This window comes from Helianthus annuus, chromosome 2, assembly GCF_002127325.2.
Source record: "Helianthus annuus cultivar XRQ/B chromosome 2, HanXRQr2.0-SUNRISE, whole genome shotgun sequence".
Lineage (NCBI taxonomy): Eukaryota > Viridiplantae > Streptophyta > Magnoliopsida > Asterales > Asteraceae > Helianthus > Helianthus annuus.
Window position 1 is genome coordinate 138,032,542 of NC_035434.2, and position 26,169 is coordinate 138,058,710.

General features: G+C 34.7%; 1 protein-coding gene and 1 pseudogene across 1 annotated transcript; one reads left to right on the forward strand and one right to left on the reverse strand.

Annotated features, from left to right (window-relative positions):
• Positions 1-3,284: 3,284 nt before the first annotated feature.
• Positions 3,285-4,820, forward strand: LOC110896832 (annotated as a pseudogene).
• Positions 4,821-10,147: 5,327 nt separating this feature from the next.
• LOC110922937 (NAC domain-containing protein 7) lies at positions 10,148-13,749 on the reverse strand. The gene is made up of 4 exons (XM_022167132.2): positions 13,410-13,749; positions 11,862-12,050; positions 11,394-11,665; positions 10,148-10,953 (listed from the first exon to the last, which is right to left on the reverse strand). The coding sequence occupies exons 2-4, from the start codon at positions 12,019-12,021 to the stop codon at positions 10,405-10,407; spliced, it is 981 nt and encodes a 326-aa protein (XP_022022824.1). The 5' UTR covers positions 12,022-12,050; positions 13,410-13,749; the 3' UTR covers positions 10,148-10,404.
• Between the last annotated feature and the right edge of the window lie 12,420 nt (positions 13,750-26,169).

The window sequence follows — 26,169 nt, forward strand, 5'->3', positions numbered from 1 at the left end:
CTCCATTCCCATTTTACCCTTACATGTATTATTTAATGATTAATTTAATAAAAAGTAAGAGAGATAATACTCAAACACATCACAACCATCCATCTCTTCTAATCAATGGTTATTAATGAGTTTTCAGGGTTTAGTCAACTGGAGTGGGTTTTCGTTTATCCTAGCCCTATATATATATATATATATATATATATATATATATATATATATATATAGGGGAAGGTTCCTTTGAGAAGAAATTTAATGTGAGAAGAAAAAGAAAAAATGGCATAATGGTAAAAAAATAAATAGTTTATAACTCCTTCCATTAATTATGTTATCTCTCATTAATAAAGCAAAAAAAAAAAATTATCTTACACATTTCAAAATTTATCCTACATATGTCTTACATTTACCGAAATTTACCCTACGCATATATAAATTTATCATACACATTTAAGAATTTATCCTACACTTACTAATATTTATCCTTCACATACTAAAATTTATCCTACACATGTCGAAAATTGTCATTCACCCTAAATTATTTTATCTTGAAAGAATATATTTAAAATGGGAGTTACAAGTTTAATAAATTAGTTAATTAATTACAATTAGAAATTTACCAATATGCCCTTATTAGTAACATTAAATACACATATTAAATGAACTTAATGGAGCATTTCTATTGGTTTAAAACTTATTCTTTTTATTCTTACAAAAATTTTCTTCTCATTTGACCCTTCCACTATATATATATATATATGTATATATATATATATATATATAGGATAAGGATCATGTGAGAAGTGATAGGCTAGTTGAGAAACTTGAGAAGCATTCTGGACCACACATTTTTCTAAGCCTTTCGTAATATACAAATATGTATAGTTTAAAATTGACTATATACATATGTGTATAACTCAATATACATATATGTATATAGTCAATTTTAAACTATACATATGTGTATATTACGAAAGGCTTAGAAAAATGTGTGGTCCAGAATGCTTCTCAAGTTTCTCATATAGGGTGGACTTCTCTTAGGATCCCTACCCTATATATATATATATATATATATATATATATATATATATATATATATATATATATATAGGGGAAGGATGTATAGAAAACCCACTTTAATTTAGAAAACCCGGGAAACTCAAAGCTCCCGATGTTTTTTTTTTTTGAAAAAATTTATACATGTTATATAGATGTTTTTAAGGGTTTTGGGAAAAAAAAATCAAAAAAGCGCCAGGTAGATATTTTAAAAAAAATAAACAAGTTTTGGTGTAACGCATGTTACATTCATCTGACATATTTGTAACATGTGTTACACCAAAACTTGTTTATTTTTTTTAAAATATCTACTCGGCGCTTTTTTGATTTTTTTGCCCAAAACCCTTAAAAACATGTATATAACATGTGTAAATTTTTTCAAAAAAAAAAAAATCTCGGGAGCTTTGAGTTTCCCGGGTTTTCTAAATTAAAGTGGGTTTTCTATAAATACTTACATTATATATATATATATATATATATATATATATATATATATATATATATATATACTGGAGAGTTCAAATGAGAAGAATTTTTTTGTAAGAAGAAAAAAGAAGAAGTTTAAACCAATAAGAATGCTTCATTTTACTTCATTAATATTTGTATTTAATTTTAATATAAGGGTATATTGGTAAACTTACATAAATCATTAATGTGTATTCTTCCCTTTTAATAACTAGCTAAATTAAATTTATAACTCCTTTTCAAAATATATACTTTTTTCAAATTAAAAAAAAAACAATTTAATTTAAAGTGTAGAATAAATTACTAGTTGTGTAGGATAAATCACGAGTTGTGTAGGATATATTTCGAGGTGTGTAGGATAAATTTCGACTGTGTAGGATAAAATTCTATAATGTGTAGGGTATATGTAGGAAAATTTTGATATGTGTAGATTTTGTAGATTATATGTAGGATAATTAATTAAAGTGAGAAAAATTAATGATATGAGTTATAAATTAAATAGCATTTTACTAATATGCCCTTTCTTCTTTTTCACCTCACATTAAATTTCTTCTCAAATGAACCTTCCCCTATATATATATATATATATATATATATATATATAGGATAAAGATCCGTTAGGAACCACCCATTATTGCGAGAACCGCGAGAACCAATGTGAACACATGGCAAATTTGTAATTAAATGACATTTAATAAAAAAACACGCTCTCCTCTTATTTCAGCCCCTGTTCACCATCGTCATTCACAATCTAGGGTTTCGCTGGAGATTTTGCTTAATCGGCGACGGAGATCTACGGCGATGAGTTTCACGGCGGCGATCTTACAGGGGATTCGATTAGGATACTGATTACGGCGTTGGGATACTGATTTCGGCTACACATGGCTTCGTCTGACTCATCTCGTGTTGGAGTTGAACCTACGACATCTGATGGTTTTAGTTTTCGAATCCAATTCAGATGTTTATGCTATGATTTCAATTTATGATTTGCCCTTGATTCGAATCTCATTTTGAAAGATTATTCGGTTGTTCTGGAATCGAAACAAGTTGCAATGACAGGACGATGGCTGCTGTAAGTAATTCAATTTTACATATAGCATACTCCAGCAGGTTTTATTCTATTCGAATCCCAAATAAATTAGGCATTCTTGTTTGGTGTTTGGTGGTAGTTGCAGGTCAGAAGTGATGGTGAATTTTTAGCCAAGTGGTATCTTCTCAGGTAAAAGGTTCATATATAAATCTTTAATTTACATCGGATTTAGCCAAATAAATTAGGCACGGTGTTTACGACGGCAATCATGTAACACACCGGATTTCACAGCGGTGACAGCCGGAAACGGTGTTTACAGCATCCTCTACATCACCATTTACATCTGATGTTCTTCCTCATACATTCTCTGATAATCCTTCTCATACATCTGATGCAGACATTGTTGGTGACATTGTTGGTCCATCTTCCGATAATAGAGTTGACAGACACAATACACCTATAAATACATAACATCAAGAGTTGCAATTCATTCGATTTGTGACTAAAAGGTATTATGTTGACTGTAAATGATGTATATACTTTGTAAATGATATTGTATTAAATGATATGCACATGTGCATTATATTTACTGTAAATGATGTTGTATTAAATTATATGCACATGTGCATTATGTTGATTGCAAATGATATTGTATTAAATTATATGCACATGTGCATTATGTTGAAAATTAGACTATGTCGTTGATGTGTGGATTATGAACAAGTTCCTTATGGATAACTATCCAATTATGTACAGAATTACAGCAAACAAAGGGTCTTGGGTGGCGGACAACTACAAAAAAATAGGGGAGTTGATATTGGCGATGAGATGCTGGAGAGCAGCTTCCCACATGTGGAGATTGAGAAAGATGATGGTGGTGGACAGGGTCAAGCTGCATGTCATGGAAATGAGAATGCAAGCAGCAGCTCTAGCGGATCGAGCAGTTCAAGCAGTGGCGAGTCGTCTTCCTCGAGTGGTATTGAATCTTATGGATAATTATCCAATTATGTACAGAATGGCAGCAAACAAAGGGTCTTGGGTGGCGGACAACTACAAAAAAATAGGGGAGTTGACTATGTGGGATTGCAAATGGAAGAACAAGCCGACAACCGGGGAGGCATGGGTGGAGTTTATGCAGCTTTTGGCACTGCTGAGAGACACCAGAATGAAGACGGGTCAATATGGGTGGGGTTGGCACTCGGAAAATAAGTCGACTTTTACAGATAAACCTATACTACTGGACTTGGGTTTGGTTAAGTTGAATTTGTCCAAGAATATGTATTCTAGTCCACTTGATTTTGCCTCCGATGTTCGGTTGGTGTTTGAGAATGCGATGCTTTATAACCCCAAGACGGATGAGGTTCATGGAATGGCTCATCAGCTGCTGTCCTATTTCGAGATGCTTTTTAGACCGATTCAGGCGAAATTGCCTACTAATCAGCGTGTGAATGAGTTTTCTGCTGTATATGAATTCGATTGAAGTTCGTGGGACGATATACAGACGCCTGAGAGATCCAAGAAGCCAAAATTTAGTGACCCCGTTGCTCCTGTTTTAAACAAGCAAAATCACTCGACTACATCTAAACCGATCGTCCCACCTGTTGTTCAGCCGCCTATGCGGAGCCATCGCTAATGCAGGCTGCGGAACCAGAACCAGAACCAGAACCAGAACCAGAACCAGAACAGATCAAACCGTCATCAACTGCGACACGAGGAACTGTGCCGAAGCTGCCCAAGCCTAGAGCCAAGGATCCGAACAAGAGGGACATGAACATGGAAGAGAAACAGAAATTGGGTTATGGCTGCAAAGTAAGCCACCAGAGAAGATGCCACAGTTGTTGCAGATCGTACGTAAGAGGAACGATCCGTTGGCGCAAGTGGGTGATGAAATAGAACTTGACATAGAGGCTTTGGACACAGAAATGCTCTGGGAGCTCGATCGGTTTGTCACCAACTGTAAGAAACTAGTGAGTAAGACGAAAAGGCAAGCACTTTTAGTAAACAACGCAACGGTCGACATTGATGATGTAAGCTTTTCAATTGTTGGAAAACTGGAAGAATTGCTTGTTGTTTTATTTGAATGGTTGTGTTGAATTCAGGTTGAGGGGAATAAGAAAAACAAGAAGGAAGCAGGGGAAGAAGATGTCGATATTGGTGATGAGACGCTGGAGAACAGCTTCCCACATGTGGAGATTAAGAAAGATGATGGTGGTGGACAGGGTCAAGCTGCAGGCCATGGAAATGAGAATGCAAGCAGCAGCTCTAAGGGGTGACGATCTAGTTGTGGTCGAAAATCAAAGTGCAGGTTGTAACACTCAGGAAGTAAAATACAAAAAAAGGGAAGGGCATGAAGAATAAAAAGAGGAGTTGTAGAAAGAAATGATGTTATGAATCTATGGATACATGATCCCCTATTGCTTTAATTTTCTTTCTATCGTTTTTTTTTTCAGCTAAGATTTCCAAGTTTCTTTTCAAGGCTTTAATTTGTAATTTTACACCATAATCCATGTTTAATTATCAACCCTTTTCTTTTTTATCATTAAACATTAAACAAACAATTGGTTTATTACATAAGTTACTTATATTTTCATACATCATGTAATCCTGCATATGTGCATTATGTTGACAACCATATGTAATCATCAAAAAAATAAACTGTTAACCAACAGTACATAATTATGCACATGTGCATCACATTATCAACACCCAATAATCATCACTAATAAACATTAAACAATAACTGTTATTTCTTACATTCATTACTTTTATTTTCATATATTACATAATCATGCACATGTGCATTATATTGATAACAATCCATGATCATCACAAATAAATTGTTAACCATCAGTACATAACGTTATGCACATGTGCATCACATTACCAACGCCCCGTAATCATCACCGAATAAATGTTGAACACGTGCGTACACATGCCATATACCTTATTAATTAGAATGTTATATGTTTTACTTTTTATGTATACATGAACAATTACAAATGAACAATTACAAATAATTACAAGTGTTGTACATTCTACACTACAGGAACAATTACAAATATTGTACATTCTACACCTAATGGCATGCTATATTGGATACCCTATGTTGAATCTGAATACAACCATATGGTCATCAGTATCAACCATCGCCGTTACCGTTGATCTTGCCAACTTCTTGTTCTTTACCGCACGCACTCCGTCACCTCCTTTTTTACGTTTCAACACGTAACCTCCTTTTTTTGGGGGTTTCATCACGAGTTCGTTTAATTTCCTGCCTTTTTTTGTGTTTGTTTCTTCTTGCGCACCTGCACGATATATTTAATGTGTTTACATAAGTGATATCATTTAACATGAATTTAATAAAGGGATGCACATGTGCATAAACTCCCATCTGGATCATCAAACATTAATCAACCTTTTTACCTTTTTGTTTAACCGTCGTGTAATCATATTCCATTCCATCCGGCATTTTAATTGACCTTTCATCCCTTGGTTTCAAAAAAAGATGCTTTCTTTAATTTTTTCCATTGTTGATCTTCAATAATAAACAAAATAAAATAAAATAAAATAAAAAGTAGGATCAATAAACATAAATTATCAATGAATATGTGCATTAATTTTAAGTTTATTATCACTATATACATTATGCACATGTGCATCAACATAAACGACCTTATTAACATATTCTGGAAATTATGCACATGTGCATGTTGCATAATTATGCACATGTACATTAGCATGAATGACCTTAATAACCCATTATGTCAAAGTTTACAGATGTACATAACTATGCACATTTTTTGTCTTTCTTTGTTTCGTCCTTTTTTTCCTTTCATTTTCTCTTTCCGTTGACAGTTTAAAACAACCCCACTGTTCTTTAACCCCAACAACCCACTAATTACATCCTCGTCCACCTTTATGTTACCAACATCCAATTTAATGACCATCTCTTTCCCTCTAAACTTATCCATCACAAAATATGACAAATTTGATGGTAAGTTGTCCGTTTTAAATTCAAAATACTACCAAACCCCATTTTTTTTAACTACAACCTTCTGTTTTTTAGACATTGCGTCCAACTCCATCAACATTTGATGTGGCAACAAACGTGTCCGTATATATCTCCAGTTGACAGCTCTAACAATTTTTTTTACATTCTGTCCCTCTAACAATTTCTTTACTCTCTGTCTTTTATGCGATTGTTTCAACTATTTGTGATGTTGATCTTTTTGCTAGTTTCTTAACTCTTTTTGCTGATATCCCTTCTTTCATTGAACATGTTTATCCACACATTATATGCACATGTGCAAACGCAATAACACATGTTATGAGATGTTCTTACATACTAATGCACACGTGCATCTTAAAGTTTATTTAAAAAATAAAATAAATAACACATACCATCAACAATAGTGTTATCTGCCTTATTGACATCCTTGTCACTATCGGCTTTTAATGTTGATAACCTTCTATTATTTGTCGTGCGAACTTCAACAAAACCTTCATTTGTTGTTTCCTCTTGTTTCCGCTTGCTAATCCTCCTATTAATGTCCTTGTGCACATCCTTCCTCGTTTTTTTCACATCTTCATTTATAAACTTAACATGTTTATACACAGTATACTATCAGCAAAAAAACATTAATACAATGAAGCACATGTGCATAAAAACATATTTAATTACTGATCAATCAAAATAAGAATTATAAATAATCAACATAATATAACCTTTTTGTTTATTATTCGTATTCTCTTTCGTTGCGCCTGCGTCTGCGTCCGTGTCTGCGTCTAGCATTTTTGACGATCTTTCATCTCTTGATTTTAATACATATGTGACTTTCTTCAAAAAAAAAAAATTTCCGATTTTTTTTTCAATTGATGATCTACAATTAACATGTTCAAAAATGTTAAATACCTTAATAGCTGTTAAATATATCAATAACATAATATCACAAATTATGCGCCTGTGCATAATAACATATTTTGTAAATCTATGCACATGTGCATATATGTATATATGCATATATCACACAACAACATCTTATTAACATAATTTAACATGAAATGCATATATGCATAACCATACGTTACATCAAAATAAAACTAAAATACATTATTCACATGTTATTGCAAACTATGCACATGTGCATATTGACTTATTATTACAATTTATGCACATGTGCATATATAATACCAAACATTACCTTAATAACATATTCTGTGATAAACTTATGATGTCAACATATGCACATGTGCATACCAATATATCACACAATACAACACGAATTTCGTATCAACAATATGCAAACGATGTAATATATATCATATAAAAAAAAGCACAAATGATTTGTATAAACTTGCAAACATGCTCGATTTAGATGACAATATAAATGTTATAATGCACAAAGTATATATGTTCCATTGCACAATATCTATGTTACAATGCACATTATCAATGATACACCACATATTCCGGCGATTGTATTGCGATTCCGATGGTTATCCCTTAATATACTGTCATATTGACTATTATTGTAATCACGTTGCCCTAATTAGCCCTAATTGCGAACGGATTATAAATCCATAGTGTTTACAATCATGTTGCCCTAATTATGATAGTAAGAAAACAAGTACGATCTGTGATTATGTTCGTAACAAAGTTTATACGACTAATTTTGTTCAAAATATTGGGAACTAACCTCGATTGTATGACAAAATCTGAAATATATGCTTGTAAAATCTCAAATCTCCGATAGAATGTCAATCCAAATGCTTCGATACGGTGAATCGATTGTAATCGACGAACTGGTGATGGTGAAATTTTGAGAGATTCGTATGTAATCAGAATGAAATGCAGATAGATGGAGTGGAGAGATTGAGAGAATGTGTAGAGCCTGTGGATAGTTTGGACGTGAAAGGCTATATTGATTATAATTGAATATATGATTGAAGTCTGACATCAGGTGCGTCTTTTAATAATTGTTTGGATATTTACAAAATTGCCCCATGTTCACATTGGTTCTCGCGGTTCTCGCAATAAAGGTGGTTCTCGCATGAACCCTACCCTATATATATATATTCTCCATGAGGCAGACATCATAAGTGACCCAAATTGAGGTATTTTGCGCGAATTAGCCGTTTAATCATTAATACCAGTATGCATAGACTTGTTGATAGATCTCCCGGGTTGACTACCCCATTGTGACCGGTAGTTCCGTGTTAAGTCAAACGACGAATTGATATTCTGTGATTGTCTAGCATTGATTATAACCTTATTGTTAATGTATAGCTCATAGGCCTTGCAACCCTATGAATCTGAAAACTTGATGCTAGAAATTTAATATATATATAAACCCTTGGGAAGATGAGTTGTGTCGTAAGTTTTGAGAAAACGCTTGCGACCAGAGAACTGATCGTTGAATTTTTAATAAGGAAATTTGATTTGACTTTCTTAAAATATATGAATGGTTTTGACATGAAAATTCATAACAAGAAAACTTTCCTTAAACAAAATGATTGTAATTTGAATAAGTGAACTCACCAACTTATTTGTGTTGACACTTGATTTTTACGTGTTCTTCAGGTACATGAGTTTCGCTTCGGGATTTTGGCTTGTTTTGTGGTTGTTGATGCAATGGCGTAATAAATAACGTTTTGGAAAACTTTTAAAACAATATGTGACCGTTTGTATTAAGATCCATAAGGGATCAAACAACTAAATTATGTTGTGTTTATGTTTAACACTTTAAATATTATGTTTTAATTAAGTTGTATGTCCAAAATAAACATTACATCGTCCACAAAGATATTTATGGGTACCAACCTCCGTCACCGCCACATTTGTATTTCCGTTGCGATATTTTTGAGGTGTGACAGGAGGCCACCAAAACAATCAGTTGTGTCGGAAAACATTAAGTCAATTAGGTTATGTTGGGTCATGGAGTATTGGGCCTTGTTTCATGCGAACCAGTGTGATTGTGGATATAACTTTAAAGCGGTTATCAAGGGGAATATACCTATCTCTTCGCTTAACAACGTGCGCCATCACAACACACCTATTCGGCAAGTATAAATAGGGCTCCATTATTCCGATTATGTATGCAATGAAGTTTATCAATCAAACAGTGACTCGTCGTTGAAGTTTCATAAGTTCGATATCAAGTTTCTTTCGGTTAGTTATAGTTCTGTTTCTGTTTGTTGCATTTGTTTACAATGAAGTAATGCAATGTATGTGGTGATTACAAGTACGGGTGTGTTCATCTTCGCTCTCGATCCCCATGGTCCTGGGAACCCGTTAACTTTGATACAAACATTAACTTAATTATGAGCTGAAACAAAAATAAAAGAAACGATACATTAATTAAGCACTTCCATATCTTTGTTAATTAGTCTTAACAATGTCGGACAAAACTCAATGTATTTATTCAAGTTTACCGGCAACTATGTCGGACATCAAGACATTCTCATTTCCTGTAAGAATTGTCCCTTTAATCATTTGCACTCATTCATCGATACTCAACATCATAAATATCCAATTCGGATCACTTGCATATGATAACACAAATACCAAATTCAATCCCACTGCACAAAACCTTTCCGCTGCAAATTCGTATAAAAGAAACAATACATTAATTAAGCACTTCCATATCTTTGTTAATTAGTCTTAACAAACCAAAACAATCAAAGTACACACATACATAATTAGAGATGTGTAATATGAATTACATACATATCTACTAAACAATGCTTAGACTGACAAATTAATATGATAAAGACCACTACATGACAGTTTTTCGCCAATATATATTTAGCATCTTTCTCCCCTTATTTGGTAACTGTAGTTAGAAACTCAATTCTTTTTTGTTAGTTCATTACTTCCAAAGATCAACCTGGCAAGTAGAGGTAGATATTGAAGCACATTCTGATGTCATTTCTTCGCTCTTAGACTCACATAAAAGCAGGTGTATATGTTCAGACATATCGGGAGATGGAAGAGGTTTAGAAGGTTCTTGATCATTAGTAAGCTGTGAAGCAACATATTTATCAAGTAACCGCCAATCAGTCACTTGAAGATCTTGTTCACCACTGTTACCATAAAGCAAGTTGATGTTCAACTGTTGAGTTGTTGGTTGAAAATTGGGAGCAGGGGTATGTTGAATGTTGGGAGATTCTAGTTGGGGAAGTTGAAGGAAGGGGTGATCTTGATGTAAGTTGTAATGCAATTGATCGAGCTCCGATTTTGCAAGGAACTGGTGATGGTATGAACTAGTTGAAGTGTAAGGATTAGTTATCCTTGGTGGTTCAAAATTTGGCATGAATGAAACTTGATCATCAAACCGGCACAACGAATGGTATTCATCCATCCTACGAACAGTCGTTATTCCCTTCTTGAATGCCCTGCATACAACCCATCCTTCTTCCTGTTGCAAACAAGGACATTATTAATTAACTTCATCACTGTAAAACTTAACATTGTAGTAGCTTCTTGATTTTGAAGGCAAGTACCACAAAGAAAATAACCAAATTAAAGCATTTTCACTTGTGAACATGTTTTCTTTCAAGACAGAAAATGATACACATCTCAAAAGTTCAATAGAAGCATGCATAAAACTAGATTGAATCAGGAATCAGATACACATGTCAACTTTGGTTATTGAGTTTACAAAAGTTGCTTAGGTTTGCCCTTATCTCACACTCCCAAGTCCCTACTATGAGTGGATCTTACTATGGTAGGTTTGTTTGTTTGTTTGTTTGTTTGTTTAAAAGTTTGCTTAATTTCATCCGGATGGATGTTAAGACTATCTTATCTAATTAATCTACAAAGGACAGCCACATTAGAAAAAGATATGTGAAAGCTTGCCTGAGAAGTGTTGTTTTCATTTGTTTCTAGTCTATACTCATGCATTATCCAATCTGATTTCTGTCCATTTGGTGCTCGACCTTTGTAGAACACCAAGGTCTTTCTCATGCCAACTAAATTGTTCTTGGAGTATATGCCCTTATCTCTTCCAGTGGCTTTCCAAAAGCCAGCTTTTGTGGCTCTATTCGTGCGATTTCCTGTTGGGTACTTCTTATCCTTGTAGCTAAAGAAATACCAATCATTTTGCTCCTCAGTTCCTAGCTTGCATAAATCTGTTCAAATAATATAAAATGATTAGAACAACTATATAAAATGTGTTCAATTTGGGTTCTGAAAATGTTGCATCCATGGCATGTATTAGTTACACATATTTAAGTTGTAGCAAACAACTTAGAAATGTATCAACTAATTGTTTTGGAGTGCAAATATTTAGGAACCTCCAATTTAGTACATGATGAACTGAAGCACCTTGAAGGTCCCATGGCTCAATCCTATAGAGATCAATGTCTTTGATAACATCAAGATCAATTCTTTTCGACGCAATCTTTTTCCTGAGGTAGTAATCTACAAGTTCTTCATCCGTTGGGTGGAATCTAAAACCGGGAGGAACATGTGAAAAGTTATTCATATTCTTCAACTTAATTATGGGTAGAAAATCTGAAATGGAGAAAATACACCATCAATTTTCATTGATTGAAATATATCCTATTCATATTGATCTTGTATCCTATCTTGCATGGAATATCCATATCAGTAAAATCGATATCATCTTGCGTAAAAATAAACAAGTCGATTGTGTGTTTGTAACAGTTTGAATTTCTAAAATAGTTTTTAAATGACACAGATGCAAGATGAACTATGAAAACTAGCAATCTACACTTGTTTCATGCTTAACCATGTTAGAGATTAATTACCAAAGTAAGTTAAAATCGAGATCAAGAATGCACACATTAACTAACAATCTAACAGAAGATGTAGAGAAAGATATATAAAGTGGGTAGACATGAAAATAATTAACTTCAACATCCTATCTGCCTAACTCTTTAATGTTTTCCCCATTCTTGTTGAAAACAAAAAGATCATATTTCTTGATCCTCCTTCAACATTACATATTCTTATAAATGCAAATAATGTTTTAATCAAGGAGAAGACAAAATCATCATTTTATGAAGTTTTTAAAGTTTTCTTCATTCCTACTGGTTATCTTAATTGTATTGTATATAACCAATTAACTTTGAAGTTCTAACAACACTCTTTCAAACTATGCTAGAAACTCAGCTTCTAATTGTACCGGTAAATTAGTTATTTTATCCTTTAAACAAAATAAAAAAACTTTGTATGCCAAAAGAAATCAACCTCATGTGAGCAAATGAAACATCAAGCATTTGCCATGCATTTCACATGGAAAATAACCCTACTATTACTTTATAAGCAAGATAAATCAAGTGTTCTTTTCCTTTGGAAGCCACTCAAGTATTCTACCACTCTACAAAAGTGAAAACCTGATAATAATGCATTATCAGAATACACAAGAACTTTACTTTGTGAACATGGAAATATGCTTGTGATTTATACATATATAGTATTGAAAATTCAACTAAAAGAGACTTACTAATTAAACGCCAAGGAAGTTTTTAATGTGAAAAACGATAAAAAGAATTAAACTTTTTTTTTTTGTGTATTATATATAACTGGAAACCATAATAATAAAATGTTAGTATTCTAGTATTCAAACTAGAGATAGATTAATAACAATAAACAATAGTAATTAATTAATGGTACATTAAATAATAATTATTTTAATAAATATAAACTGGTTTAATTAAAAATCTAGCAAGAAGATCAATCTCATATAATGAAATTAATATATTAAAAATCGTTTCTTGTTAAATTGGAGTAATCTATAAACCCAAAATCAACATTCCCAGAAAGAAAAACTTGTTAAAATGACTTGATCAACCACATGAAATAAAAGATTGAAGATGAACAAACAAGATACAAGAATATAAAAGAAACCTTTAATGATGCTTATGGAATATGGCCCAAGAAAGAGTCTTGATTTCCTCGGGAGTTGAAGCCAAAAGCACCAATCTTTTTGCACTCAGATTACAAAGAACACAAAACCCTAATGAAAGAATTATGAACACAGCAGTCTTTCACTTTGTTTATAAAAGTTGGGTTGGTTGATATGATTGCTTGTGGAGGAAGAACAAGCTGGATTGTCGGAAAAGCTTGCAGTGAAGATGATGATGCGGCGGTGAGATACTGAACCACCCACCACCAGCCACTGATGTTGATGTATATACCACACCAGTTTACACAACTAGATTTTTTAATATTTTGTCTTAGGTGTACCACTTTCTTGCTTTCTTTTTCTTTCAGATATTTATAAGGGGGGGGGGGGGGGGGGGGGGGGGTTGGGGATGAGTGAGGTTTAAGGATGGGATGGCATGGGATAGCTAAAGAATCCCCACACCCATACATATAGCCGACCAAAAAAGAATGTTTAAGAAGCTTTCCTATTTGAGGGGATTCAGTTTCAAACTATATAATAGATTTTTATAGCCCATAGCATTATAGCCTAATGACATCTTGGTGGTGAATCAGACTTATGACCATTAGGTTATGGGTTCGATTTCCAAAGTGGATTTTTTCCCGAATTAATTATTGAGTTTCCTCCTTAATTGGTGTATACACATTATTGTCTAGTGGAGATGGATATGATCGGGTGGTTTCGCTAGTGGCACGATGATACTCTAGTAATCCGTTAGTGATCCAAATTTACCGTTAAAAAATAGATCTTTATATTTTCCTTCAATAATTGGTGTTTTGTTTTCAAAACTACGGGGTAATTAATATACTTTACAACCTCCTTGTTATCTTGGTGATTATCACACAATTTCTCTTCAGTTTTTATGATTCCTTAGTTTGTTACATTTTCTTTTACACTTGAATAAAGTGTACGTTAACACAAGAACGATTATGTATCAATCTTGCATAGATGATACAGTTCCTTCATCATTAATTTAAATTAATGGAAGGACTTGCAATCTGTTTATATCCATCAGTTAGTTTGTAACAGCATCAATGCAAACTTTGAAAGCATCAAACGGGAAAATGAAATGCATTGCCAATTTATAACTTACAAAGAGGGATACCCTATGTATTATGTGAATGTTTTCCATAGTTTGGAAGTTAACAAAAACACATAGAGATTGTAGATGCATCAGAACTCTAATGTATATTTGTGTAGTTGTGAAGCTAATTTGAGTAGATTAGCTAATTTATGACCATCACAAGTCTACTTCTTTTGAAAAGAAAAAAACGCTAGTGAAGTTTTTTACAAGTATGTTTGTGAAACTCAGTATAAGATGGTGAAACGTTGAACACTTTATTTCGTGAATGAGTTCCACTCTCACCAGAAACTTCACACGCCCTGTCATTGGTCGACCTGCTATTTCTAATTATTCCTTTTTACACGCCCCATATGCCCCACAAACCGACCAATTAGGTTTGGATACACCATTCTATTCTAACAAAAGCAGATATTCAGATATTATATATATATATATATATATATATATATATATACAGGGAGAAGATCATGCGAGAACCACCTTTTATTGCGAGAACCGCGAGAACCAATGTGAACAAAATCAAAAATGCCTAAAAATAGCTAAAAATCACACAAAATTTTTTTTTTAATATCTTTTATATAAAAATCGCCACTTTTCGAAGCAAAAAAAAAATATTTTTTTTTTAAAAAAATATTTTTTTTGCCACTAAAAGTAGCGATTTGAGCATAAAAAATATTAAAAAAAATATAGATTTTTTTTTATTTTTTTAGATTTTTTTAGGTTTTTTGGGGGTTTAGTTTTTAGCATTTTAGCTTGGGGGAGGGGGGTTTAGGTTTTTGGGGGGTGGGGGAGGGGGTTTAGGTTTTTTTTTTTTTTTTTTTTTTTTGGGGGGGGGGGGTGGGGGTTAGGTTTTTTTAGCTATTTTAGGTTGTGTTCACATTGGTTCTCGCGGTTCTCACAATAAGGGCGGTTCTCGCATGAGCCCCTCCCTATATATATATATATATATATATATATATATATATATATATATATATATATATATATATATATATATATATATATATATATATATATAGAGAGAGAGAGAGAGAGAGAGAGAGAGAGAGAGAGAGAGTTAGTGAAAGTGTAAAATATATATAATATCCCTTGATGTACAATACATACGAGATGAAATAATAACATCTGTGATTAGTTTTATAACATGATTAGGGTTTGACCCCATGTGCGATTTCTAATTTTGTACATGCGTGATTATGTTTATGCGTGATTATGGTTTTCAACATGCATAATTATGTTTTTTTTCAACATGCGTGATTAGGGTTTTGAGTTTTATAACAAGTGTAATTCCATCTCGTACGCAACGTACGTTAAGGAATATTGTGCGTTAACCAACCCCTATATATATAGTGGAGTGCCCGCGCGATGTAGCGGGAACACAACATAACACTTAGTTTTAAGAGTGTGCATGAGATGGGTTAGTTCGGTTTGGTTTTGAGCTTTAACCAAAACCTCAACCGGGCCGATTTTCTTTTAAGGCATTTTGATAATTGATTGGTTTTTGTAATTCGCATTAAGTCACTTCGGTTATGGTTAATAACAAAAAAAAAAAAAAAAAAAAAACACTTGAGCAATAAATTATGAAAATTTTGACTTGGGCTAACTTCAGTTTATCAACTATTAGTTTTTAAGCATTGTGGCTAATAACTAAAAAACCATTTGAGACAACTTCTCAGATGTTTAAACATTAACTATTAGTTTATAAGGCAACAACAATTATTTATTATTTATAAGGCATTTTGATGACTGATGAAATTTAGTTACATACAAAGTTAATTCAAATGGTTGTTAAAAAAAGACTTGGACCTAAATAAATTACGAAAATTTTGACTTGTGCTAACTTCTTCAATGTAAAAACAACAACTATTAACTCATAAGCCAAGGGTCTTTTCATTCTTTAGGGGAAAAGAAAGGCTTTCGATCTAAGCTTTTAAGGAGATGCCTAGGGTCTTTTTTTATAAGTTATTATATAATTATATAATTGTTTGCATTCGAGTATCAGATTTGATCATAAAAGATTTGCCTCAACAGAAAATTTGGGAAGCTGAAATCCAAGTCATTTACATGCGGTTATTTCTTTCAACCAAAGTTATTTTCTCATCAACTAAGAATTAATGTGAAAATTAGAATTAAGAACACACATGATTGAATTGCTCATTCAATAGTTTGGAGTGCATATTTCTTCCAAACAAATGTTTATTGTGAGATTAAATATATTATTAATGTAATATTTAATCTTGTAGCTTTTATAATCATTTATATTATATTAGATCAAAATATATTAATCACCTATTAATAATTAGTTGGTAATTGTTGATGGACCATATTACCCTTATTAACTAATTAGGTTTCCTTTTGGGTGTATAAATAAGGGGATTATTAGAGAGTTTAAGGGTTACAAAATTACATAATTACAAACCCTCATAACATCAAATTCGTCTCTCTCCCCATAACCGAAATCTACCCTACTTTCGGTTCTTCACCATCATCACCTTACACCCTAAGGAGGAACCAGATCATCCTGACAATCATGTCGAACTCTATGGCTGCATCTCTGACTGGATTCTCTACCGGCCTGTCTGCTGTAACAGGTATGTTATTCATGTTTTCCATTATGTTTAAACAGAACTGATCCAACATGTGGTATCAGAGCATATGTTGATTAATCAGTTCTGGTTTTATATCCATTATTCTGGGATCAAAAATCTGGAAAACGAAAGTTTTTTAAGCTTTAAAATCAAAACTGTTTTCGAGTTCTAATGAGCCGAAATCCCTGTCTTCGGAAAAGGTTATTTGATAAATTGACTCGAAATCATAAAGGGTTAAATTTGTTGTTACTCGAAATCACTAATGAGTAAATTAATATCCGAAATCTGTTAATAAAAGTAATGAAATTCAGGTTTCGGATCCCAGATTATGTTTATAATTTTTTTAGGGTTCATCATAGTGTTCTAAGAAAACTCGAAAATTCCCTAATTTTTGGAATGTAATTTAGATTAGTGGGTGTTTTTACTGTTTTTGATCTTAATTTTATCTAATAAAGTTTTCGAAAACTGTTAAAGAGATAATCAGTTATTATTTACGAAATCTTTTGATAATTTAGATCAGCAATAAAACAGGAAACACTATCCCACAATTCCTAAAATTTCGAGTTTTCAGTTATCATCACAAAAACAGCTGTTAACAGGGACTCGAGATCATCAGACTGCGAATCGAGACCATCAGATCTCGACTCGAGACCACAAGGTCTCGACTCGAGACCACAAGGTCTCGACTCAAAATCATAAGGGCTCTCAAATCTGTACTACTCGAGACCAAGGTTGCTACTCGAGACCAAGGTTGCTACTCGAGACCATAAGGTCATAACTCGAGACTAAGGTTGCGACTCGAGACCATAAGGCTACAACTCGAGACTAAGGTTGCGACTCGAGACCTCATAACTAACTCGAGATCTCAAAACTCAGTCGAAACCTAACTCGAGACCATGACTCGAGACCATGACTCGAGACCTCACTCGAGACCACAAGGTCTCGATCCGCGCTAACAGGTGGTTTGCTATTAAATACTTGGTTTTGTTAACACTTAATTAATTAATCAGAATCAGATAATTTTTGCAAAACCAAAATAGCTTTACTTGAATGAGCTTCTGATGTATTAATTCTGGCCAAAGCTGATTTGATACATCTATTTATTGTTCAAGTATTATGAAAAGCTATGTTGAGTATGCATTACAAACGTGAAATGTCTTAATTCTGGCTAAAGCTGATTTAATTCATTTATGTTTAGCATGCTTGACAAGTGCATAACTAAAGTGATTGTCTCATTTCTGGCCAAAGCTGATTTGTCACGATTACTTTGCACACATACTTAAATGATTACACTTCTGGCCAAAGCTGATTTGTCTTCGTTTAAGTAGAATTTTTTCACTAAGTCTATTATTTTGATGTTAGTAATAGACATTATCACAGCTTCATAATTAAAATGGTCATTATTTATGCCTGCCTTAGTATCACAAGCCCATTAGATCACATTAGGACTTCTTTCTTAGTATCATAACTTGCTCATCTTATTTCCATTATCAGCACCCAATTGCGGGATTCCACCTTTGACTGGTGATAACTTTGCTGCATGGAAGGATGCTCTCATGCTTACGCTTGGGCTCCTGGACTTTGATTATGCCCTAAGAGAGAATAAGCCAGCGGACCTTACCGCCACAAGTACTGCTGCTGAGCAGATAGTCCATGATAAATGGACTAGCTGTAACCGCATGTCTCTCATGTTCATGAAACACTCCATTCATAACTCAATCAGAGGAGCCATTCCTGATTCTGAAGATGCTAAAACCTATTTGGCTTCTGTGGAGGATCAATTCAAGGGAACATCAAAAGCACACGCCAGTACTCTTATCCTCAAGCTGGTGACAACTAAGTATGATGGGAGGAGCGGCATTCGCGAACACATCATGATGATGCATGACATGGCCAATAAGCTGAAGGGCCTTGAGATGGAAATCAGTGATGGTTTTCTTGTTCACTTCATCATCACTTCGCTTCCTTCGTCCTATGAAGCTTTCAAGATCAATTACAACACTCAGAAGGACAAATGGACGATGAGTGAGCTGATCGCTATGTGCGTGCAGGAGGAAGAGCGTATGAAGATGGATCGCACTACTGATGTTGCAAACTTCACCACCTCCAGCTCAAAGAAGAGGAAGCACAATTATCAAAGAAAGGATGCTTCTAAGGTTCAAAAGCCAAATCCAAATCCTAATACAAATGCATCTTCCAGCTCTAAGAACTCCTTAGGCAAACCCTATTGCAAGTTCTGTAAGAAGACAGGACATAAGCAAAAGGAATGCCCTGACTTCAAGGAGTGGCTGGCTAAGAAAGGTAACGATTTTTTCGTGATACTTGAGTCCTTTAATTTAAATGTTCCTGCTAATTCTTGGTGGTTTGATTCTGGTTCTATGGTTCATGTTACCAATTCACTTCAGGGATTCCTTACAATCCGGAAGCTGGGAAGAAACCAAAGAACACTTAAAGTTGGGGATGATCGGGAATTAGAAGTGAAGGCCATAGGAACATTACAATTATTTTTGAAAACTGGTTTATGTATTAAACTTTATGATACCTTATATGTTCCTGAGGTAACTCGGAACCTTGTATCAGGACCAAAGTTAGACATGGACGGTTTTGTCGTTTCTCATGGTCATCGCAAACTCTCTATTCTCTATGATTCCGTTGTTTATGGTACTGGCATTCTGGATGGTGGTCTCTATAGATTAGAACTAGATGATAATTTTTCCAAATCTTTGTTGTCATATAATATAAATGAATCACTCACAAAGATGGAAAAGAAACAAATTCGAGACTTAGAGACTTCATCTATGTTGTGGCATCAACGTTTAGGCCACATCTCAAGAAAACGATTAAATCGTCTCGTGAAGGATGAAGTCTTACCTCCTCTCGATTTCACTGATTTTGGAACATGTGTCAAATGTCTTAAAGGCAAAATGACATCAGCGAATAAGAAAGGTGCCACTAGGAGCTCTAATTTATTAGAACTCATTCACACTGACATTAGTGGTCCCTATCAAATCGCTGGCATCACAGGACATACTTCATTTATCACTTTCATTGATGATTATTCTCGTTACATGTACTTGTATCTTATAAAGGAAAAGTCTGAATCTCTTACAACTTTTAAAGATTATAAAGCTGAAGTTGAAAAGCAATTAGATCGTCAGATTAAAGTTGTGAGATCAGACAGAGGCGGTGAATATTATGGAAGACATACTGATGTGGGTCAAGCTCCTGGTCCATTTTATGAGTTTTGTAAGGGCCAGGGGATTGTGAACCAATACACCATGCCTGGTACACCTCAGCAGAACGGTGTCGCTGAACGAAGAAATCGTACCCTTATGAACATGGTGCGCAGTATGTTAGCCAACACTAATTTACCATTATTCCTCTGGACTGAAGCATTAAAAGCAGCTGTTCATATACTCAATAGAGTTCCTTCTAAGTCTGTCCCTAAAACTCCTTATGAACTTTGGACAGGAAGGAAACCGAGTCTTAAATATATGAAAGTATGGGGCTGCATTGCTGAAGCAAAACTATATAATCCTTTCCTAAGGAAACTTGATCCTAAAACAGTTACCTGCTTCTTTATCGGGTATCCTGATCATTCAAAGGGTTATCGTTTCTATTGTCCTTCCCATGTCACCCGTATTGTTGAAACCAAGCGTGCTGCGTTCCTGGAGGATTTCAAGGTCAGTGGGAGCAGTACCAACCCTTACGAAGAATTGCAAGAAGTACAAGACGCGGGGGGGAGAGACTCGTCGCTTACCATTACTCCGTTTACTCCTCTTGTACCCCATGCAACTGCACCTGAAGCCACTGCACAAACTCCATCTCCACAACCAGAACCCATTATACCTCATAACGAAGGCACATCAAACGCTCAAAACCAAGACAACGCTGAACCCGAAAATTAACTCAGGAGGTCATCTAGGCAGAGACGGGCTACTAATTAGGATGATTACGTTACCTACCTGACTGAAATGGATGCTGGAAAGCTCAATGATCCTATCTCTTATAATGAAGCCATTAGCAGTGATCAGTCTTTTGAATGGAACAAAGCAATGATTGATGAGCTTGAATCCATGAAGAAAAATGACGTTTGGGATTTGGTAGAATTACCCAACGGTGTCAAACCTGTAGGTTGTAAATGGGTGTTCAAAACAAAACTGGATCCGAATGGGAACGTTGAACGCTATAAAGCGAGATTGGTTGCAAAGGGCTACACTCAGAAAGAGGGAATTGATTATCAAGAGACGTTTTCACCTGTCTCTCGTAAAGATTCATTAAGGATCGTTATGGCCCTAGTAGCTCATTTTGATTTAGAGCTGCATCAGATGGACGTCAAAACTGCTTTCCTTAACGGAGACTTAGACGAAGATGTTTACATGAAATAACCTGAAGGCTTTAAACCTGAAGGTCAGGAGCATCTAGTCTGTAAGTTGAAGAAATCCATTTATGGGTTAAAACAAGCATCACGTCAATGGTATCTCAAGTTTGATGAAGTCATGAAGAGGCAAGGTTTTATGAAGAATCAAGTGGATCAATGCACCTACCTCAAGATGAGTGGGAGTAACTTTACTATACTTGTCCTTTACGTAGATGATATTCTATTGGCAAGTAATAGTTTAGACATGTTGCATGAGTCGAAGCGGTTACTCTCGCATAACTTCGACATGAAGGATCTCGGAGATGCTTCTTACGTCATTGGCATCGAAATTCACCGAGATAGACACAAAGGGATCTTAGGATTGTCTCAAAAGACCTACATAGATCGTGTCCTTACACGTTACAACATGCAACAGTGCAAACCCTCCGTCGCTCCAGTAGTTAAGGGAGATGTTTTCGGTTCATTCCAGTGTCCGACAACAGAGGTTGAAAAGGAGCAAATGAGCCAGATACCTTACGCGTCAGTAGTCGGGAGCCTGATGTATGCTCAAGTCTGTACTCGCCCAGATATCGCTTATATTGCTGGAATGCTAGGCCGTTATCAAACTAATCCTGGCCTAGATCACTAGAAAGCAGCTAAGAAGGTCCTCAGATATCTGCAAGGGACGAAAGACTATAAACTGACTTATAGAAGAAGTGATCATTTAGAAATGGTAGGTTATTCTGATTCTGACTTTGCCAAATGCAAAGATGACAAGAAATCCACTTCGGGCTACATCTTTATGTTAGCAGGCGGACCTATCTCATGGAAGAGTCATAAACAACAGTTAACTACAACTTCCACGATGATGGCAGATTACATTGCTGTTTACAACGCAACCTGTCATGGAATGTTGCTTAGAAATCTGATCACTGGACTCAAAATCGTTAATTCCATTTCTAGACCATTGAAGCTTTACTGTGATAATTCAGCTGCCGTTAGTTTCTCGAACAGTAACAGTTCGACTGGAGCTGGTTTATATCTCGATACAAAATACTTGTTCGTACGTGAACGAGTTGAGGAAAATAATATTTGTATTGAGTATATTAGTACTAAAGATATGCTTGCGGATCCGATGACTAAAGGTCTCCCACCTAAAGTTTTCAAAGAACATGTATCGAATATGGGACTTACTAAAGACCTTATTTAATGGCATATTGTACTAGCTTATGTTTTTTTTATTAAAATTTCCTCAGTTTGATTTTGTATGTCTCTAACATATGTTCTGCCGGTGTAATGACATATAGACAAATATAAATACAAATCAGACGCTAAAGGGCTTATACATATTTTGGTCATAACTATTAGGTTTTAAATTGAGGCTATAGTATGATTAATGGGGGTCCTGAGTCGAATGATGATTCAACGGCTGTATTTCTCTGCTATAGTTCTTGGTTTAAAGCTAAAATGAGTGTTAACTCCTGGCCAGGCTTACCTAATACTCATGATAAATGATTACTCGGCTAAGTGGGAGAATGTGAGATTAAATATATTATTAATGTAATATTTAATCTTGTAGCCTTTATAATCATTTATATTATATTAGATCAAAATATATTAATAACCTATTAATAATTAGTTGGTAATTGTTGATGGACCATATTACCCTTATTAACTAATTAGGTTTCCTTTTGGGTGTATAAATAAGGGGATTATTAGAGAGTTTAAGGGTTACAAAAATTACACAATTACAAACCCTCATAACATCAAATTCGTCTCTCTCCCCATAACCGAAATCTACCCTACTTTCGGTTCTTCACCATCATCACCTTACACCCTAAGGAGGAACCAGATCATCCTGACAATCATGTCGAACTCTATGGCTGCATCTCTAACTGGATTCTCTACCGGCCTCTCTGCTGTAACAGGTATGTTATTCATGTTTTCCATTATGTTTAAACAGAACTGATCCAACATTTATATGAAGCAGCAAATACACAAAATATATAAAGCTTGTTTAGAATTCACCTCACAAAACATTTTAAGGTAAAAACAATGATCCGAAGAAACAGAAACATTTTGTGTTCATGAAACATCAACTCTTCATGCGGGTGCACTCGCGCAAGCTGTGTCACTGGAGCGGCATTTATTTTGCTTCGCGGAACTATAATTCTCAGGGATGAATCTATAATATTTGGGAAAAATCCATATTAAAACATATATATCATGGTTGTAATACGCATAAACAAGAATCACATTAACTTGTTGTAACACCCTAAAAACGAGTTTGGTAATTTAAACCCGGTTAATATAAAGGAACGGGTAAAGTACCATTAGTGGTAAAGGTGAAACCGTAAACAAAATAACTAGGAACAAATTAACCTAGTAGTAACAAGTATATAAGTAACAAGATAAGAGTTTCAGTCTCATTTATAATCAAAACGAAACTTGAGGGACCAAAACCGTTAAAAGGGAAACAAGAGTTTTAAAAAATAAAATTAAAACACAACACACACACACATAGTGTGTGTGTATCGATGTCCAGGAGAAGAAAGAAAAAGGGGTTCAAACCCTAGTTCATAAAGAAACTTCACATTGAAGGGAAAATTGGAGCTCAAACATATGATTGAACATGAATTAATGATCACCTACACAAGGGGATCATGAGGTATGTGTTAAAACTTAGATTGGTGATCTTGTATGCAGTGGGTTATGTTTAATCGGTGAATTTGGTTGAAATTAGAATTAATACTTGTTAATGCTATCATGTTGAAGTTTAATCATGGTTAAATTTTAGTTATTTGGATGAATTAGAATGAAACCCATTGCATGAGTGTGAAGATGATGATCATGATGAACTTGTAGATGTTTTATTGTGATTTTGTGATGTATAAGGTGTTATATAATAGATTGTGATAGATAAACTTGATGTGGAATTGATAATTTTTTCTGACAAAATAAAAAATGCTATATATGATTATGAGATTTTGCTTGAATGTGATGGTTCATGAGATGAAATTCGAAAGAACATGCTTAAAACACTTGTACATTATGCTTGGAAAGTGGTATGCACACCAAGTGTTTGATGAAATGCTTAGGTGAAAATGATAAGTGAAATTGTATGCTAACAATGATTAAATATATGTAGAATGTGATAATAATGTAATAGATAATAGGTTTGCAAAAAGGAATGTGTTTTAGATGGATTATGTGACAACCCGTAATTTTGAGAGCGTACTATTTCCTTTTCATGTGTCGTGCTTTGATGTAATTGGTGAGTACGCTATAGGAGTAATGAACATGTTTGTTTATTAACGAGTGGTTGCGAGTTTATGTGTTATGCGTTATGTAAATTTGTGTGAGTATGTGTAATCTCGTTGCATAAAGACCTTGGGCCGCACACTTTTGCTCAACATGTCCTCGGGCCAAACGAAAATCAAACATGGGCTCGGCCCTCCTCCACATCGCATACACACATAACATGTGTGTATGATTCTCATAATTTACAAAACACAAAAGATTACACCAAACCCTAATATCCTTTTCCTCCCTTTGTGACCGACGGCAGCCATCCCCTCATCCGAAGCACTTCTACTCTCGATCTAGGCACTCTATTTCTCGGTTAGTTTATTAATCACCCTTGTTAACTTGCTGGTTGTTTTGATGGTAGCATGAGTTTATTCCTTGTGATGTTCTTGGTGCTTAGATTGATTGAGTTGTAGGAATGGTTAAGAGCTCTTTGCAAAACTGGATTGTAATTTGAATTAACATGAAGTGATAATACATAAAATCGGTGTAACTCGATAGATGGCTAAGGATCATATACGTAATTAGGGTCCAACGGGTTGTGTGTTTCTGGATAGTTTGCATGATTGCTTAATGATATGTGTACAAGAATTGTTTTGATTTAATCCGAATAGAAACCTGTGAATTAATGCATGTTAAGATGTATTCTTGAACGATGATTAGGGCTTGTATGAATCAATAGAAACGTTTACGACGTGGGTTCATGATTTGGGTCGCATGAGGTTAAGAAACTGCCTTAATGGTTGTGCTAATCATATGAATAAACTCTGCTAACAATTGGAATTATGTGAGTGATTGATGATTGATTAGGTAAACTATTGGTAACTAATTAATTGACCAAATACACATGGTGATGTAACTGATTCCGTGAATCAAGACCAACCAAGTTGATCGCACAACTGTAGTGGAGTCACACAAGAGCATTGGGCCTGAAGGGTTTTGGGCTGCGGATCTGGGCTGGTCACACACCAGAAAAGGGATCGCACAAGTGTGTGTGATCGCACACGTCCTCCTAGTCGCACACCATAGCTGGGCCGCATCTAGTTTGGCCGGAGCATTATTGGGCTAAATCGCACACTTAAGCCTTGGTCGCACACCTATGTCCCGATCGCACACCTTGGACCAGTCACACAGTCCAACGGCCTCACATTGATTGGGCATGTCATACTATTTGGGTCGTACACCTAGTTGACTGATGTAGTAAATTGTAAAGTGTCGAGTGTACAATCATAAATCTGTGACGCGAATTTATGTGATTTGAGTGCTATGTGTTATATGATGACTTGTATTGTGTATGCAATCCATGACATACGTGAATTTAAGGAATACGAATCTGATTATCATGAGTAATCTTGCTAGGGTCTGATTGACTAACTGTGAGTAAC

Excerpts from the sequence above, each read along its gene's own strand:
- LOC110922937 (XM_022167132.2), bottom strand. The coding sequence starts at position 12,021 with ATGAATAACTTTTCACATGTTCCTCCCGGTTTTAGATTCCACCCAACG. Across the intron at positions 11,666-11,861 it reads TGAGCCATGGGACCTTCAAG|ATTTATGCAAGCTAGGAACT; the intron begins GTGCTTCAGTTC and ends TTATTTGAACAG. Across the intron at positions 10,954-11,393 it reads ATGAAAACAACACTTCTCAG|GAAGAAGGATGGGTTGTATG; the intron begins GCAAGCTTTCAC and ends TGTTTGCAACAG.